This window comes from Lissotriton helveticus, chromosome 9 (genome assembly GCF_964261635.1).
Source record: "Lissotriton helveticus chromosome 9, aLisHel1.1, whole genome shotgun sequence".
NCBI lineage: Eukaryota > Metazoa > Chordata > Amphibia > Caudata > Salamandridae > Lissotriton > Lissotriton helveticus.
Window position 1 is genome coordinate 1,140,645,237 of NC_136070.1, and position 15,252 is coordinate 1,140,660,488.

The window sequence follows — 15,252 nt, forward strand, 5'->3', positions numbered from 1 at the left end:
GGAGGGTCCCAGAGGAGGGTAAAGCGAGGGGAGAGTGCTGGAACAATAATTGGAGATGTGTTTGGAGCAGCGATACCTATGTTGGGAGTCATTTTGAATGACATCAAGATAAGACGGTTAGCAACTGTAGTGGACGAACTGTCAATGAATACAGCCAAGTCATTGGTGTTGGTTGAGGGTGAGATGTTGTCGATAAGGACAATGGTTTTACAGAACCGTCTTGCCCTAGACGTCATCCTAGCAAAAGAGGGCGGAGTCTGTAAACGTTTGAAGATTCAGGAATGCTGCACTTATATACCAGACAACTCTAAGGATCTGGAGACATATATAAGCAACATTACTGCAATCCATTATGAAATTGAGGACTTGACCCAAGAGAATGCATGGGAGACCGTCGGTAAAGGATTTGGGAAGGTTGGAAACTGGTTTGCCAACCTAGGAAAGGGTTTCCTTGGGTTTGTACTAAAACCCCTTATCATAGCGGTGGCATGTGTGATCGCCTTGTGGGGTTTATTGAGGATGTGCAAGTGGTACAAAGCGAATAGACTGGCCAGATCAATGAGAGCGCAAGAGATGCGAATTGAAAGACTGCAAGACAATCAGTACCGTAGTTTGAGAGCATTGGAGATGCTCAAGAGGGGAAAAATGGCCACAAGCTCTGTTTAGCTTAGTTCTTACCCTGAGGATGATGTGAGGGTGGTGATGACATGGGTCATCAAAGGGGGGAACTGAGAGAGCGCCATTTACCGTGAAATTTGTAGGGGTGCACCATATGTGCAAGTAGCCCGCACCCATATATATAAAGGACTTTAATCATGTTGTAACGCAATGAAGAATAGAGAACAAGTTGGATTGCAAGTATACCTTTGCTGCTTAAACAGCGACGCTGTTGAAATGAAACCTTTTACTTCATGCAATATGTGTTTAAACGAGCATAATTGAGCCTTTAGAGCTGCTTTATCTGAAATGTAACGGTCTTCATATATATATATATTCCCGATGAGTAGCTTAAAGTAGGATGAATTTACTGTTTAAGGTTGGAGGCCTAGTGAACTAAGAAGAAGTGTTAATGTAAAGCGTTGGGCCTATAAAACACGCAGAGGCCTAGTTCATGGAATAGGTGCAGGCCTGTTGAGAAATGTCTTGCTTAACATTTAACTGTAGAAATGAATTATAAAAGAGCTTTTAGAAAATGTTGCAACTATTGTAGACTGTGAGCTATTTGCGTGTATTCCTTTGCAGGCGCCTCACCAAGCAGATAGTAGAGTAGAAGGGCCCATTGTGTATGAATGTTAGGATACTAGACCCAGACATGGAGGAGTAGATCAGGAATTCAAGAAGGCAACTTGAAAGGATGAAGAGCCTGAGACCCAAGGACGTTTGAACGGACAAGGATGGACTGATGCCATGTGGAATTTTACAGAACCCAACACCTTCTAGAGGGGCGTACCTATAGGCGTGTCGTCAACATTGTGGGGTTTTTCGTATTAGGGACAGTGCCCCGAGGGTGGAAGCAGAGCAGATGGCTGAGGAGCTAGAGAGAGCGGTCGCTTGGGCAAGGAGTTTAGCAGCGGTGATGGAAATTCTAGTCTAAGAGAGAAGGTGGCGAACTTCTTAGGAAGTCACCACGGCTGACACCTTTTGGTTAGGTTGGGCTGTTGTTGAGTAGGGATGTCATCTAGCATAGTAGGGACAGACTAATCTGAATTTATGTCTTTTATCCTGATGAGTACCAGAACTCAAGTTATAGCTATTCTGTTTAGTTTAATGGTTCTGGAATTAATTCTCGTTCTTTTCATTAGCCGTTTGAGACTTTTCCGTAGGATTATGTTTGTATTAGTACCTGTTTATCTCCTGAACCTCTTGCTGAGGTGCCTGTATCTCCAGTTATTTTTGGTTATGTAATAAACCTTTTAAATTCAGTCTTTAGTCAGTGGTTCTTTGGGGAAAGTGCTTTGGTATCTTGAATTCGAACTGTTTAAGCTGTGACTAGATTGCCTAAATTCACTCTATGACAGGTAAAAAGGTCCAGTCAACCGGTGACGGGATTCTGGAGAATGATAAGCAGACTCTAGAGGTGAAATCCCGCCTTTTCACATCCATCCACGCACCCACCCATCTACTCATCCACTCATGAATCCATCCATTGACCCTATCACTCATCCATCCTTTCTCTCATCCATTTATCCTTTCACTCCTTCACTCATCTATTCATCCTTTTGTCCATCTACCTCCTTTTCACTCACTCACTCATCCATCCTTACATCCACCCTTTCGCTCATCTGTCCATCCATTCACCCTTGCACTTATCAGTTCATCAATCCATCCATCATTTACTCAGTGCCAAGGGTACCTTGGGGCTCCGGGCTTGTACCTTCGATGCATGTCATGTGTTAAGTGTGTGTGCGCCCGGCCCACCGTGCTATGGCTACCTGCGGGCTCCCAGCTTGTGGATACAATGCACACCTGTGCAGAAGTGTTGTGTGTACCTCCAGCCTCCCGTGCGCACGTTACCCAGGGGCTCCGGGCTTGTGCCTTCGATGCATGTCATATGTAAAGTGTGTGTGTGTGTGTGTGCATCTGGCCCACCGTGCTATGGCTAGCTATGGGCACCTGGCTTGTGGATACGATGCAGATCCCTGGATGAGCAGTGACCGGCCTCTAATCACAAACATCCCGGAACTGCCCCAGGTCACCTAAATCACAGGACAGCTTAGCTGCCTCACGCAGGTGATGGTTTTGTTGGTGAGCCAACAGGTGTTAGGGAACGGTGAGGAAGTGAGCTAAAGGGGTGTTAAAAACAGCGCCAGCCTTATGGTGACGAAGGATAAAACCACTTTAAACCGGCAAATCAGACAGAAACGAACGGGCAGCGAGGGACGAGGACAAGACTGGAAGATGAAAAGGGCGCAGCTGTTGGCATAACCACTTTAATGTGCACAGCTCCATGGCATGAGCCCCTCAGAAACTTGGCGGCCTGGGCCCAGCTCGCCCTGCTTCCAGGTACGTGCCCGAGCTGTGCAGAAGTGCTAAGCGTGAGTCCAGCCTCCCGCGCGCGGGTTACCTGGTGCTCCAGACTCGAGGAGCGGTGCGGCGCCGGGAGGGAGGCGCCCAGGGCCGGCCTCCTCCACGCCCTCTTCTCACAGTCACGCTGAGCAGAGGGACGGACCGGCTCACGGAGCGGCAGAGTCTGTCGGAAGTGCAGAAACCCGGCGCTACCTGAAGCCTCGCTTTTGGCGCAGTCCGCGGAGCTTTGCGCCCGCTGCCTTTGGATGTGACTCGCTCTCTTCCCCTTGGATGCGCGGATCTTGCGCGATACAGGCTGGAGTCCGGGTAAACTAACACGACGGTTGCCAACAGCGATCCGTGCCTCCGGGTGAGGGCACAGGAGCACGTCTTCCATCACATGCACCCCGGAGGAGAGGGCGGCCATGCAGCGGACAGGTAGGACAGCCACGCATGTGATGTGCCCCGGCACCCAGTGCTCTGAGGGGCAGGGCGAGGAGCGCACTCTTCAGGGCACTGCATTTTGTATTTGTTTTCAAGTTCAAAGTCGTGCAGTTATTTCAGTGCATCGGGAAAGGGTGGCCCATCCCTCATCCAACAGTGATCCCTCTAACTGTGACACTTCCAGAGCTGCGCGCTTCGGCTGGACGCACTCTCTGCACGCGCACTGCCTGCTCCGTGGGAGGGAAGTCATGTCAGCTGAGTGAGCCATAAACTGCGTGCACATACGGTGGGAGCTTGCCAGCTCCGCGCTAGTGTTGTGTGGTGTTGATGGCAACCATACGCATCTCTGGAGGAGGGGTGCGCGGGGGCTTGGATGGAGGCCACTTGCACTATTTTGTACACACATTCTACTTGGATGCGCCCTAGAAGAGGAGGACGGGATGTCAGACATATATATCTCTGTGAGCGACGTGTTCTCTCTCTCCTTAGAGGGCTCTGTGGTGTGTCTGTATCTGTGTGGAAACTGTGCCGTGATCCCGGGAAGAGGAAAAGGCGCCTCCCAGCGCGTCCGCCTGTGAACCTCTGCGTCATACTCCCGCTCTTCTCCGAGGTAGAGGAGGGAACCATTCAGTCCCTTCTCAACTGTTGCGTGATAAGCAGTGGCGTGACGCAAAACCATGTCCCCGGCCCCTAGGGTGTGAAGATGGGCTATTGAGGCATCCCTATACCACAGAGATTCACTGCCCTTTGCATTGGGGGCCCTCCTCCCTGGGGATAAGACAGCCCACAGTGCTGCAGGAGAGAGGCCAAGCTTCTCACCTCCTACTGTAGCGTCCTCACAGTGGCGCCATTCTGTTCCAGTAGAAGGGGAGGAAGCTTGGCAGCTACTTCTCAAGGGGAAACATCCATCACAACGCAACTTTTACGACGCACTACCATTACTACGCAGGATTTACAATGCAAGTCATTACAACGACTTGCGCTGGAGGGCGCTGTAGGATAGGGAATAGTTTAATTTACTATCCAAAACCTTCCCTACTATCCACGGGGACTGGAGTTGGAATAGTAAATTAAACTATTCCACTATCCAGCACCCCCCAACGCAAGTCGTTGTAACGACTTGCATTGTAAAACCTGCGTTGTAAAGGCATGCGTAGTAAAAGCATGCGTTATGATGACATACATCCTTCTCAAGTGATTATGTGCGTGATGTACTCTAACGGAGGAAGCTTGTCGTCTTCTATGTGAAAATCCTACACTGCCTGTGTAGAGGGAAAGCTTGTCCCCTACTGCATTATCTATGTGCGAATAATACACTGCTGTAGGATTGTATTACCCCCGGGATGAAAGATTGGCAGATTCTTCTGTGACATTCTAAGTTCTATGTGATAATGCGAGAGATGGAGAAGCTTGGCAGCTTCTGCTGTGTGATAATGCCTTAGTGTCAGAAGATGAGAGAGGAAGCTTGCCTCCTTCTTCAGTGTCTCTGTGAGAATTATACACTGGTATAAGATTCTGCGTTACCCAGAGATGAAAGATTGACCGTTCCTTCTGTGACATCCTTGCATGTGATAATGCAGGAGAAGGGGAAGCTTGGCAGCTTCTGCTATATGATAAGGCCTCACTTTCAGGAGACGAGAGAGGAAACTTGTCTCCTTCTGCCGTGTCTCTGTGAGAATAATACACTGCTATAAGATTATGCATTATCCAGGAACGAAAAATGGGCAGTCCCTTCTGTGACTTCATAATATGTGATAATGCGAGAGAAGGTGGAGCTTGGCAGGCTGCTTCAGCTATATGATAATGCCTCACTGTCAGGAGATGAGAGAGGAAACTTGTCGGCTTCTTCTGCAGTGTGTATGTGAGAATAATACACTGCTGTAAGATTATGTGTTAACCTAGGTATGACAGATTGGCCATTCCCTCTGTGACGTCCTTGCATGTGATAATGCCAGAGAAAGGCAAGTCTGGCAGCTTCTCCTATATGATGATGTTCCAATGTCTGAAGATGAGAGAGGAAGCTGGTCGGCTACTTCTGCAGTGTTATGTGAGAATGATACACTGCTATAAGATTATGTGTTACCCCAACGATAAAAGATTTGCTGGTCCTTCAGTGACGTCCTCCCATGTGATAATGCAAGAGAAGGGAAAGCTTGGTAGCTTCTCCTGTGTTATTATTATACCTTGTTGATCATTCACTCTGTGCCCATTATTTTCGTGCCATTGGGATAAAAATTGTATTTTCACAAAGTGGACATATTTTGCCCACCTGAAAGATTTGGACTCAATTTGTGTGTAATTTTCTTTTCTTCGCTGTGGGCTGATTGTTCCATTTGTACTGAGGTTATCTGCTGGCCACTCGGAATGACCATGACATTGTTGTCACTCTTCCGTCTTGCACCCCAGACATCGCACCCCTCTTCCGATGCTCCTTTGACATGAATTTTAGTGCACTTGACTCTTCTCTAAGGGCACCTCTGTTCTTATTGTTCTTTAAGCAAGCAGACATCAAGGGCAATTATTGTTTATTTCTGCACTTCTGCTTCCCAGCTTTCCACTAGCTGATGCTCCCTCCACAAGCTGGGCACTCACATTTTCTCCTGAAGTCCCATCTAACTGATGACGCTGACCTTCGAGGAGGGAAAGCTTGACGGCTTATTCTGCAGTGTTAATGTATCTGATAATGGTAAATAGAAGATGAGAGAGGAAACTTGGTAGCTGCTTTTGCAGTGTCCTTAAGTCATATGGCACACTGTTAGGAGATGAGAGAGGAAGCTTGACATCTCCACCTGCAGTGTCTGTCTAATTGCCAATGCACTTTTAGAATAGAAAAAAGCCAAAAGAGAAGAAAGGAAGCTTGACAGCCTCTTCTGCAGTGTCCTTGTGTCTAATAGTTCTACCTTGAGGAGAGGAAGCTTGGCAGCTCCTTCTGCAGTGTCCTTGTGTCTGCTAATGCTTTACTTTAAGAAGAGAAGGCATAACAGCTCTTACTGCGGTGTCTGTATAACTGATAATGGCACTCTGTCAGAAGATGAGAGAGGAAGCTTGACATCTCCATCTGCAGTGTCTGTCTATTTGCCAATGCACTTTTAGAATAGAAAAAAGCCAAAAGAGAAGAAAGGAAGCTTGACAGCTTCTTCTGCAGTAAAAGACACACAATTGATGGACGGAATACAGAACAAATCAAAACATTCACCCCCAGTCAAAAGATCTTGGTTAAATCCATCATTCTTTTGCTCACCATGCCACCCCAGTTTAACATAACATAAGAAGTGTATTTGTAAAGCACGTTCACCCAAAGGTCTCTTGGCGCTGAATAACAGATGTTCATTGTTACCCAACTCAATGGTACTAATTTTATCGACCTCAGACCCACCAGGATTTGAACCTGTGACCAAGAGGTTGAACACGGGTCACTGCAATGGATGCATTAGTCCACTGAGCCATCAGACCTGGCCATATGCAAACCAGTCTTGATCCTGTGCCTCATGGGAACAATCCAGCTGGAACTGCCAAGCCAGGTCCTCCCTGGACCGGTAACAAGCATCCTGAGACCAGTTTTGGGATTTCACCACTCTTCAGCCAGGATAGCTTGATTACAGTGGCACAATAAGCCCAGGACCCGCGTTTGGTCATACCTGGCACACTTAGGCCGAGAAAGCAAAAGACACACAATTGATGGATGGAATGCAGAACAAATCAAAACATTCACCCCCAGTCAAAGATCTGTGTTAAATCCATCATTCTTTTGCTCACCATGCCACCCCAGTTTAGACCTGGCCATATTGCAAATCAGTGGTCCTTAACTATTGATCGACAAAGATACTCTGTCCAAAATTATTTTCTATTTGGAAATGCCATTAACTCTGCATATTTTAACTTAAGTAAATGGGAGATATGTTCATTTTCACACTGGATTCAAACACATTGAATGTGAAACTTAAAAAAGTACCCAAAATAAAAGGAAAAAGATTTTAGTTACCACACTTCAAATTTTGTACTTAGTCAAATTTACATATTTATTTACAATTCTACAAGGTAGTTTTTAGATATAAATGACGCAAGTGTAGAAGGAGAAAGGGTGCTCAAGTGATTAGGAAAAGAGAGAGGAGACGTGTTGTACTGTACAATTCCAATATGTTACAACAATCGAAACAAAAATAGATAGTTTTCCACTATTCAAAAATAACCTGTCCACACAATTGAAAAAGGGGGTTTTGGACAATGTCGGTACAGGCACATGAATTGGAGGGCGTCGACGTTTCGACCCTGATGCTCTAGGGCTGTTTAAGGCCTCGACTGCGGGTCTTCATCAGGACTGGGGGCTTGAAGGGGAGGGGGTCTTGGCCGTGTTCAGGCCCGTACTCTGGTTAGGGACACCAGTGAAGCTGGTGCTGGGGAAAGAGATCGTCCCGGCTTCCAATGGGTAGATAACCTAATACTTAGAAGGTGATCACTTAGCTTGTAAGATGATTCATGGAGTTAAATTTCCACTAAGTTGGTTGATTTGGAAAGTCCAACCGGTGCCTCCGCGGGCAATCCGGTGAAAAAGGCAAAGTGAATTAGCCAAGGGTTCCCTCTGTATGTCTATCGTTTTCCCATTAAGGTCCGCTACTGCAGTTACCTGGGGAAAGGGTCGTGATGTTTGGATACCACCGGTAATCAGTCAGCGTGGTGTGCTCCAAACAGCGGGCAGCGTTCAATTCCGACTGTTGAACGCTGCCCGCTGTTTGGAGCACACCACGCTGACTGATTACCGGTGGTATCCAAACATCACGACCCTTTCCCCAGGTAACTGCAGTAGCGGACCTTAATGGGAAAACGATAGACATACAGAGGGAACCCTTGGCTAATTCACTTTGCCTTTTTCACCGGATTGCCCGCGGAGGCACCGGTTGGACTTTCCAAATCAACCAACTTAGTGGAAATTTAACTCCATGAATCATCTTACAAGCTAAGTGATCACCTTCTAAGTATTAGGTTATCTACCCATTGGAAGCCGGGACGATCTCTTTCCCCAGCACCAGCTTCACTGGTGTCCCTAACCAGAGTACGGGCCTGAACACGGCCAAGACCCCCTCCCCTTCAAGCCCCCAGTCCTGATGAAGACCCGCAGCCGAGGCCTTAAACAGCCCTAGAGCATCAGGGTCGAAACGTCGACGCCCTCCAATTCATGTGCCTGTACCGACATTGTCCAAAACCCCCTTTTTCAATTGTGTGGACAGGTTATTTTTGAATAGTGGAAAACTATCTATTTTTGTTTCGATTGTTGTAACATATTGGAATTGTACAGTACAACACGTCTCCTCTCTCTTTTCCTAATCACTTGAGCACCCTTTCTCCTTCTACACTTGCGCCGTTTATATCTAAAAACTACCTTGTAGAATTGTAAATAAATATGTAAATTTGACTAAGTACAAAATTTGAAGTGTGGTAACTAAAATCTTTTTCCTTTTATTTTGGGTACTTTTTTAAGTTTCACATTCAATGTGTTTGAATCCAGTGTGAAAATGAACATATCTCCCATTTACTTAAGTTAAAATATGCAGAGTTAATGGCATTTCCAAATAGAAAATAATTTTGGACAGAGTATCTTTGTCGATCAATAGTTAAGGACCACTGTTTTTCTTTATAATCTGATACACCCAGGTCCTTTGACTCTATGGGTAACACCCCATTGAATTAATGGTCATATTGCAAATCAGTCTTGACCCTGTGCCTCATGGGAACAGTCCAGCCCGAACTGCCAAGCCAGGTCCTCCCTACTTTGAGGAGTGGAAGCTTGACAGCTTCTTCTGCAGTGTCCTTGTATCTGATAGTTCTACCTTGAGGAGAGGAAGCTTGCCAGGTCCTTCTGCAGTGTCAATGTGTCTGATAATGCTATACTTTAAGGAGGGGAAGCATAACCGCTCCTACTGCAGTGTCTGTCTAACAGATGATGGCACTCTGTTAGAAGATGAGAGAAGATGCTTGACAGCTCCTTCTGCAGAGTCCATGTGTCCGAAAATGCTTTACTTTAAGGAGAGAAAGCCAGAGGGCTCCTTCTGCAGGTTCCATGTGTGTGATAATGCTATACATTGAGAGGAAGATTGACAGCTCCTTCTGCAGTGTTCTTGTATCTGATAGTTCTACTTTGAGGAGTGGAAGCTTGACAGTTCCTCCCGCAGTGTTCTTGTAGCTGATAGTTCTACTTTGAGGAGTGGAAGCCTGACAGCTCCTTCTGCAGTGCTCTTGTATCTGATAGTTCTATTTTGAGGAGTGGAAGCTTGAAAGCTCATTCTGCAGTGCTCTTGTATCTGATAGTTCTACTTGAGGGGTGGAAGCTTGACAGCTCCTTCTGCAGTGCTCTCATATGTGATAGTTCTACTTTGAGGAGTGGAAGCCTGAGAGCTCCTTCTGCAGTGTGCATGTAAGTGATATTTGTAAACCTTGAGGAAAGGAAGCTTGATAGCTTCTCCTGTAGTGTTTATTTATCTGATTATCCTACACTTCCACAAGAGGAGAAAGGAAGCTTGGCAGGTCATTCTGTAGTGTCTATTTGGTGATAATTGTATACTTTGAGGATTGGAAGCTTGACAGCTCCTCCCGCAGTGCTCTTGTATCTGATAGTTCTACTTTGAGGAGTGGAAGCTTGACAGTTCCTTCCGCAGTGCTCTTGTATCTGATAGTTCTACTTTGAGGAGTGGAAGCTTGACAGCTCCTTCCACGGTGCTCTTGTATCTGATAGTTCTACTTTGAGGAGTGGAAGCTTGACAGCTCCTTCCGCAGTGTTCTTGTATCTGATAGTTCTACTTTGAGGTGAGAGAGCTTCAAAGCTCATTCCACAGTGCTCTTGTATCTGATAGTTCTACTTTGAGGAGTGGAAGCTTGAAAGCTCATTCCACAGTGCTCTTGTATCTGATAGTTCTACTTTGAGGAGTGGAAGCTTGACAGCTCCTTCTGCAGTGCTCTCATATGTGATAGTTCTACTTTGAAGATTGTAAGCTTGACAGCTCCTTCCGCAGTGCTCTTGTATCTGATAGTTCTACTTTGAGGAGTGGAAGCTTGACAGCTCCTTCCACAGTGCTCTTGTATCTGATAGTTCTACTTTGAGGAGTGGAAGCTTGACAGCTCCTTCCACAGTGCTCTTGTATCTGATAGTTCTACTTTGAGGAGTGGAAGCTTGACTGCTCCTCCCGCGGTGTCCATGTAGATGATAATTGTATACCTTGAGGAAAGGATAGCTTCTCCTGCAGCGTTTATTTATCTGATTATGCTACACTTCCACAAGAGGAGAAAGGAAGCATGGCAGGTCATTCTGTAATGTTCATTTGGTGATAATTGTATACTTTGAGGAGAGTAAACTTGATGGCTCCTTCTGCACTGCCCGATAACGCCACACTGCCTCCGGATAGGGCACAGCTTGACAGCTCTTTATTTGTGTGTGTTTTTTTTCCTTTTGATATTTTCAAAAAGCTGCGTCATAGCGTGAGCTTGTCAACACATTTTTGCTATTTTGTCTTTCTGGTGCGAGACCTTGTCGTGCCCCAGGGCTGATCTTTTCTGTGTGATAAATCGCCCCACACTCCTCTAGGAAGAGGGGCTGGCCAGAGAGAGTGGGACAGGCCCCCTCGCGTCCCCTCACTCCGTGGCGTATAATCCCGTCCCTGGAACGGGCAGGGCCGCGCGCCGAGGGCGGGAGGCTCGCGCAGGGAAGCAGTCTGGAAGAAAAGCCCCTCTCATGACTGCGCGTCACATGGGCTGCAGAACGGTCGGTTACTCATTCCGAGATGAGTAACTCGGTGTGACCAGGTCAGGTCGGGGCTTTCACCGAGTCAGGCAGACCTGCAGGCGGAGCCTGGGGTCCGGGGGAGAAGCATGCGTGACCCTCCTCCGGTCCTACACACTTTATATTTACAGTCAGATTGTAGTGCACAAGCTCTCTCCAGCCAGCCTTTCTTTACTTTTCTTAAATCCTCGTCTATCCTGGTTGTGTGAGGATTCTGTTTACTTTAGCTCTCAAGTGCCTCGTACTGCAATTTACTAGTGGCTCCAGAGCACCCAGAGAGGGTATGCAACGGTTACCACACAATTTTTACAACGCACTACCATTACAACGAAACTTTTACAACGCAAAAACTTACAACGCATACCTTTACAACGCATGTTTTTACAACGCAGATACCTTTACAACGCATACCATTACAACGTAAGTATTGGTAAGTATATAATTATTTTTAAAATGTTATATGTTTGGGTTTTTGGGTAAAGGGGTATTTTTAGGGTTCAGGGTCAGTTTTCAGTTTTTGGGTAAAGGGGTATTTTTAGGGTTCAGGGTCAGTTTTCAGTTTTTGGGTAAAGGGGTATTTTTAGGGTTGAGGGTCAGTTTTCAGTTTTTGGGTAAAGGGGTATTTTTAGGGTTCAGGGTCAGTTTTGGTTTTTTGGGGTAAAGGGGTATTTTTAGGGTTCAGGGTCAGTTTTCAGTTTTTGGGTAAAGGGGTATTTTTAGGGTTTAGGGTCAGTTTTCAGTTTTTGGGTAAAGGGGTATTTTTAGGGTTCAGGGTCAGTTTTGGGTTTTTTGGGGTAAAGGGGTATTTTTAGGGTTTAGGGTCAGTTTTCAGTTTTTGAGTAAAGGGGTATTTTTAGGGTTCAGGGTCAGTTTTGGGGTTTTGGGGTACAGGGGTATTTTTTATAAATAAAATAAAATTACATTTAAATTAAATTAATTAAATAAAATTAAATACAATTAAATTATATTACAATATTTTTAATTAATTTAAATTAAAACAATTACTTTATACTTACCAATACTTACGTTGTAATGGTATGCGTTGTAAAGGTATATGCGTTGTAAAATCTTGCGTTGTAAAGGTATGCGTTGTAAAAGTTTTTGCGTTGTAAAAGTTTCGTTGTAATGGTAGGCGTTGTAAAAGTATGCGTTGTAACGTCATACATCCCCCAGAGAGGGGTGGAGGGGTATTACATTTTACATAATTGAAAATCCCCCCTCCCCCCACCCCCAAAAAAACAATTGCTTAGAATCACACAATATTTGGTCTAGTGTTTAAGCCAGGATTACAGCCAGGTCTTCAGATTGTAACATCACCAACGAAGCCATCATCAGGCCACACAACCACGACTATATGCATCTTGTAAACATGTGTGCACATTTCCACTGTTACTTCTAACCTCTAATCAGGGCCACTTAAATCATATCATTATGCCGCCATCGTGTTATATGTGTAAATATGGATCTACCTCACTTGCCACACAATGTGTATTAAAATAATAGCGCCACAGAATCTGCTACATTACGTTGCGTAATGTGCCTTTTCCTGCTGCATAATTTAATCAATGCTGCCACATAATTTGGTCCTCCATAGCCGCATAATTCCAAAAAATGACAAATGTGGTGGGAACAATGGCTCCATGCTGTGTAAGGTCAGCACAGTGCTTTAAAGCCCATCCTGCCCCATGATTGACGGACACCAGTTCTTAAAACAGCAGGGCCCTCATTTATGAAAAGTGAGCATCACTGCGTGAAAACAGCGATGCGTCACTTTTCATTGCGCCCTCCTTGCGACACCAACGATGCGTCATATTTACAGTATGACGCATCATGTCGCAAGGAGTTACAGATACGTCAGTATTTCTGACGTATCTGTAGGCGCAAAAGTGAAGCATTGCTGGAGTGTGCCACAAAAGTGACGCAACTCCAGCAATGTGTCCTTTCACATGGGGCAAGCCCCATGTGAAAGGGCCTGAGTCAGTCTTACGCCTGCTGTGAGGCAGGCGTAAGATTCTGACGCATTTGAGTCCTAGAAGTGGCGCAGATTTCACTGCGTCACTTCCATGAACCTTTATTGCGTCAATACGCCCCCCCTGCATACATTATACCTGGCGCAGGTATGATGTGGCGTAGGGGTTTACAAAGTGACGCATCTTTGTAAATATGGCGCAACAAGGCGCATTTTTTACGCCACTGGTGCGTTACAAAAAGTGACGCACCTGCGGCGTAAAAGTGGCGCATGGCCTCATAAATGAGGCCCCAGGTTCGTAAAGAGGAGCACAGCTACCAGCTGGGATATATATATTTTTGTTTTTTTAAATGCCTCGCCCTGCGATTGCACCCTTGATGATTAAGCGCGCCCTCGATGTAGTGCTGATTCCAGACACGTTTTGCTGTTGTGGGGGCGGGGGGCAATTCTGATAAAGTAGAGTTTTTATGAAGACACTGATGCTAATTGTGGGTGGCCACAGGCTGACTTCTGTGAGCCAGTGTCTCCTGTAAATGGAGCGGAATTGCACACCTGCTCGGGATCCATCATTTCTCCTGCTCTGCTGATTTCGTTCCTCAAACAGGGGGTCAGAGGTACCCGAATTACAGTGAGGCGTCTTGTTTTCCTCACTCTCCCATGGTAGTTAATATATGCATGCCCTTACCTCTGGCGTGGGCCTGGATTCTGGGCTGAAAACATGTGGCAGAGGCTGAGGGGGAGGACGTGTGTTGTGTTCATGAGCTATTTATAAGAACATTAGAGAAGACAGATTTTTTTTACAGATGCTGGAGCTGGCATGCATGCTGAGCAGAGGGGCAAATTGCCATTTAAGTAAGTTACTCCACGTAACATTGACCTGGTCTGGAACTTTGCCCTTGGTCTGGAAATGGGCCTGTGCCAGGTTGGTTAAACTCTCAGAGCTCCATTTCCATGCACAGTGAAGTCTGACAGACTCAGCAGATGAAGAGTGTAGGTTTAGAGCAGACTGGTGGTGTGATTTAGAATAGGGGAGGGAGGGGGGTTATCTGTCTCAATGGTGAAGGAATAACCTCTCCTCCATACTGAAATTCTGCCTGCCTCATGTAGAGTTGTGCAAAACATAAGTATGTCAGCGACAGAGACTGCTCCATGTCTACTGCTGACGTACTCCTGATGACCTGGCGTAGTACGGGCTGTCGGAGAGTTGGCCATTTGTCCGCCTGTCCTATTTAGAGCAGACAGACAACTGACCAGTTTTTAGTTTCACACTCCACAATACAAAATGTGTTGGTAAGTGAAAATAAAAACATTTTAATGACCCCCACATCTTGGGAGAAAACTCCAGTGGTAACAACAATGAAGGAGTTATTCCAAAGACAAAAGTCAACCCAAATATCCGGATGTAAGTAAGAAAAAGAAAATTCTTTGAAAAAGAACCCTCACTCACCAACCTAGTTGGTGACATGCTTCATCATCAAAATTTGGTAATAATAAAGAGAATTTTTTTTCACTTCTTGCTTCCACACACACACACTCTTTTCACCAAAAAAACACCAGCTCCGCTTTAATCAGGCGTTGAAGCCCACCAAGTGGCATTCGGCTGCTTGGGTGGAACCCTATGATGAAGCATGTCACCAACTAGGTTGGTGAGTGAGGGTTCTTTTTAAAAGAATTTTCTTTTTCTTACTTTTATCCAGGTTTTTGGTTTGACTTTTGTTTTTGGAATAACTCCTTCATTGTTGTTACTATTGCTTACTAAAAGGGACCAGGAGTAGTTCCACTCTACCCTTTCTCTCTTTTTGTTTCATTGTAGAAAACTCCAGTGGCCAGGGGATTACTGCTTTTTTTGTCTTCCGAAAGAAAATTCTGTTTAGGGATTCTGTAAAACAAGATATTGAAAGTGCGCCTTATGGCATCGTCATGTTGATGGCGATGAAGCTGCAGAGCCCACTTCAATTAATTGACAGGAATCACAGTGACAGCGGTTCCTGCCAATAGCCTGAGATGTTCGCAGGGATGGTGGACACCTCTAAATTTGGAATGTGGATGCTCCAAACTCTAAATC

The 15,252-nt window shown here is 45.7% G+C and overlaps 1 protein-coding gene across 1 annotated transcript in view; it reads left to right on the top strand.

Moving 5' to 3' along the window:
* The first annotated feature begins 3,204 nt into the window (after nt 1–3,204).
* The window catches only part of ARHGEF3 (Rho guanine nucleotide exchange factor 3), an 800,814-nt gene continuing 788,766 nt past the window's right edge, over nt 3,205–15,252 (top strand). Inside the window, exon 1 of the mRNA XM_078661575.1 lies at nt 3,205–3,444. Within this exon, the coding sequence (XP_078517701.1) occupies nt 3,407–3,444 (38 nt within the window). The 5' untranslated portion in view covers nt 3,205–3,406. The remainder of the gene's footprint in view (nt 3,445–15,252) is intronic.